The 2,916-nt window shown below is 53.5% G+C and overlaps 1 protein-coding gene across 1 annotated transcript; it reads left to right on the plus strand.

The window, feature by feature from the left end:
- Positions 1-468: 468 nt before the first annotated feature.
- Positions 469-1,962, plus strand: Rap2b (RAP2B, member of RAS oncogene family). The gene has a single exon (XM_046431849.2). The coding sequence runs from the start codon at positions 480-482 to the stop codon at positions 1,029-1,031; it is 552 nt and encodes a 183-aa protein (XP_046287805.1). The 5' UTR covers positions 469-479; the 3' UTR covers positions 1,032-1,962.
- Positions 1,963-2,916: the final 954 nt, after the last annotated feature.

Consider the following 2,916-nt stretch of genomic DNA (forward strand, 5'->3'; position numbering starts at 1 on the left):
CCGGGTTGCGCGCGGCGAGTAGGAAGCCCTCGCCCCACGGAGGCTGCAGGAGAGAGCGCGATGGGCCTCGGCGGTGGGCGCACGTTCCGCGGGGACTCATGCCCTACGTGTCCCGGCCCGACGCGCAATTAGCAGCCGCCTCTGCAGCCCGGTGCCGCCGCCTCCCCGCCCTCCTGGGCTGCCGCCGTGAGGAACTCCAGCCGTCGCCTCGCTCAGCTGCCTGCATTGTCCTCCGGTCCGCCGCCGCCGCCGCGGACTGCAGCGGGGCCCCGGACCCGCGCCCCAGGGACGCGCCGCCGCCGCCTCAGGTCGGCCCGGAGCCGGCCCGCGATCTCCACACCCTACGCTCCGGGCCGCGCTCGCGTGGGTTTTTGCTGTGGAGCTGAGGAAGGGAAGAAGTCTAGTCGCCAAGCCCAGCCTTCAGCGGCGCGCAGCCCCGACGGGGCCGCGGCAGGCGTGGTGCGAGCGCCGACGGAGCCATGAGAGAGTACAAAGTGGTGGTGCTGGGCTCGGGCGGCGTGGGCAAGTCCGCGCTCACCGTGCAGTTCGTGACGGGCTCCTTCATCGAGAAGTACGACCCGACCATCGAGGACTTCTACCGCAAGGAGATCGAAGTGGACTCGTCGCCGTCGGTGCTGGAGATCCTGGACACGGCGGGCACCGAGCAGTTCGCGTCCATGCGGGACCTGTACATCAAGAACGGCCAGGGCTTCATCCTAGTCTACAGCCTGGTGAACCAGCAGAGCTTCCAGGACATCAAGCCCATGCGGGACCAGATCATCCGCGTGAAGCGGTACGAGCGCGTGCCCATGATCCTGGTGGGCAACAAGGTGGACCTGGAGGGGGAACGCGAGGTCTCTTACGGTGAGGGCAAGGCCCTGGCCGAGGAGTGGAGCTGCCCGTTCATGGAGACATCGGCCAAAAACAAAGCCTCTGTGGATGAGCTCTTCGCCGAGATCGTGCGGCAGATGAACTACGCGGCTCAGCCCAACGGCGACGAGGGCTGCTGCTCGGCCTGCGTGATCCTCTGAGGCGCCCGCGGCCGCCAGGCGCCGGCCTTGCTCTGCGCACAAAAGCCAAACGCATCCGACTCTCTAAATGTGATTTCCTTTCTTGCTTTGAGATTGGAGACGACTTTGCATTGGCCGGGGTGTCCCGGGAGCCCGGCTGGCTTCCGGGGCCCGCATCCCTTGCCTTCGCCCCGTGTCCGAGGGGTGCCCCGTCCTGACCATCCGAGACCCTGGTGGAAATGTGGCTCTTTGCAGCATGTACGTTTCTCATTGATTTCGGTTGACGCATATTCCCCCGTTTAAGTGGCCGTTAGGGTGCTGTATTGGCAGCTCGACACCCGGCAAGCAAAAGTTTCAGCCTGGAAATAAATGGGGGTGGGGAGGTGGAGGAAGTGGAGGGGGAGAAGGTGGAAGGGGGGGGTCTTCTCTCTCTCTTTCTCTCCCTCTGTCCCTCTCTCTCTTTTGTTAATGACTCTTTTCTAGTTCCGAGTTTTAAATACATGGAAGTCCAGTCCAGTCCGGGAAACCCATATGAAGGAGCAGAAGGAGAGGAAGAAACTCTTGTTTTTTCCTTGTTTTCCAGGAGTAGCTGGAAATTTAGATCGGGTTCCTTTCCTGCCAGCTTGGAAGGGCAACCCCTCGTGACTGGTTGTGATTCTGAGGATGTCTATGCAAAGTTGGATTCTTGTTACATTGTATCCAATCTGAAGTATTGCACATCTGAACTGGGACTGTTAACACTGATGCCAATACAGTGTGGGGTGCCAGAAAGTGTCTGCTGATATTTGTGGAAAAAAAAAATCTATTTTGTTTACCTACTGTATCAAAGGGGAGCCTTGGGAGAATGGTAGTATTTTTTTTTATCAGCTGTGAAAAAAAAATGTTACAGATCCTGCACATTTTTGTGTGTACTATGGTGTGTGTGTGTGTGTTTTAAGTTTAGCTTTTTTTTTTTTTTTTTAAAAAAAATTCTTTTGGTTGGCAGCAACAGATTTTAATGACTAGCTTTTAAAAATATAATACAAAGACTTTGTAAATGTGATTCAGGGCCCCCAGCACCCCTGTGTCTGCAGAGTGCCTTCAAAACTCAGCTGTTCAGCCGCTGCCAACCGGTGAATTTCCCACCAGTACCAGAATCTGCTATTCCCCAAACCACTTACCAGTTTCCTTTCAGTAATCTTCCTGAAGGAGCCAGGACAAAAGGGCCTGTTGTTCGGTGAATTTATTATTTTCAGCCTTTAAAATGTAATGTCTATGTCTTGTAATGGGTTGTCCCTCCCCCCCCCCCTTTTTTTGCTTCATTTTGTTCAATTTTCAGGTATTTAGCTCCCCTTACATATTATTTTTTAAATGTTTTGATTTTCTGTTATAGGGTGTACCTTCAGAAGCAAGAGCAAGATTTCACTGTTATGATGTATCAAGTTCTAATTGTAATTTTAATTCCACTCGTTTAATCATTGTCTCTTCATTTTAAGACTTTTAATACAAAATGCCATTTTTAAAGAAACAAGCCCAAAAGTATTGTTTGTGTTTCTGTGTTTCATATTCTGTGATGTACAGCATCAGTGGTAATGCAGTATCATGGCTGAGGTAGGCAGGGGCAGGAAGCAGAGCTGTCAAATTTTGAAGATAACAGATGTATCTCTGTGACAAGTTGGGTGTGACATTCCTTCCAACTTCTTAAATGTGGAGAAAGTCCTCAGGCTTAGGAAGCCCTGGCCATACCTGCTGACTAAAAGATGAGGAGGCATCCTGGTTGTATTCTGAGATGGAGCCATTGGCTTGCTCTGGGTAGTGGTGTGGGGGGTGGGGGGTGGGGGGTGGGAGGGGCACCAACTGCTAATGCTGACTTAGAGCTGGGAACTTCACCCTCAGCCAAGTAGGGTGGCACTTTGGGTCCTTCATC

This window comes from Marmota monax, unplaced genomic scaffold (genome assembly GCF_021218885.2).
Source record: "Marmota monax isolate L192 unplaced genomic scaffold, Marmota_monax_Labrador192_F-V1.1 WCK01_AAM20220418_F8-fsc00022, whole genome shotgun sequence".
Taxonomy (NCBI): domain Eukaryota; kingdom Metazoa; phylum Chordata; class Mammalia; order Rodentia; family Sciuridae; genus Marmota; species Marmota monax.

Coding starts and splice junctions, on each gene's coding strand:
- Rap2b (XM_046431849.2), top strand. CDS start 480: ATGAGAGAGTACAAAGTGGTGGTGCTGGGCTCGGGCGGCGTGGGCAAG.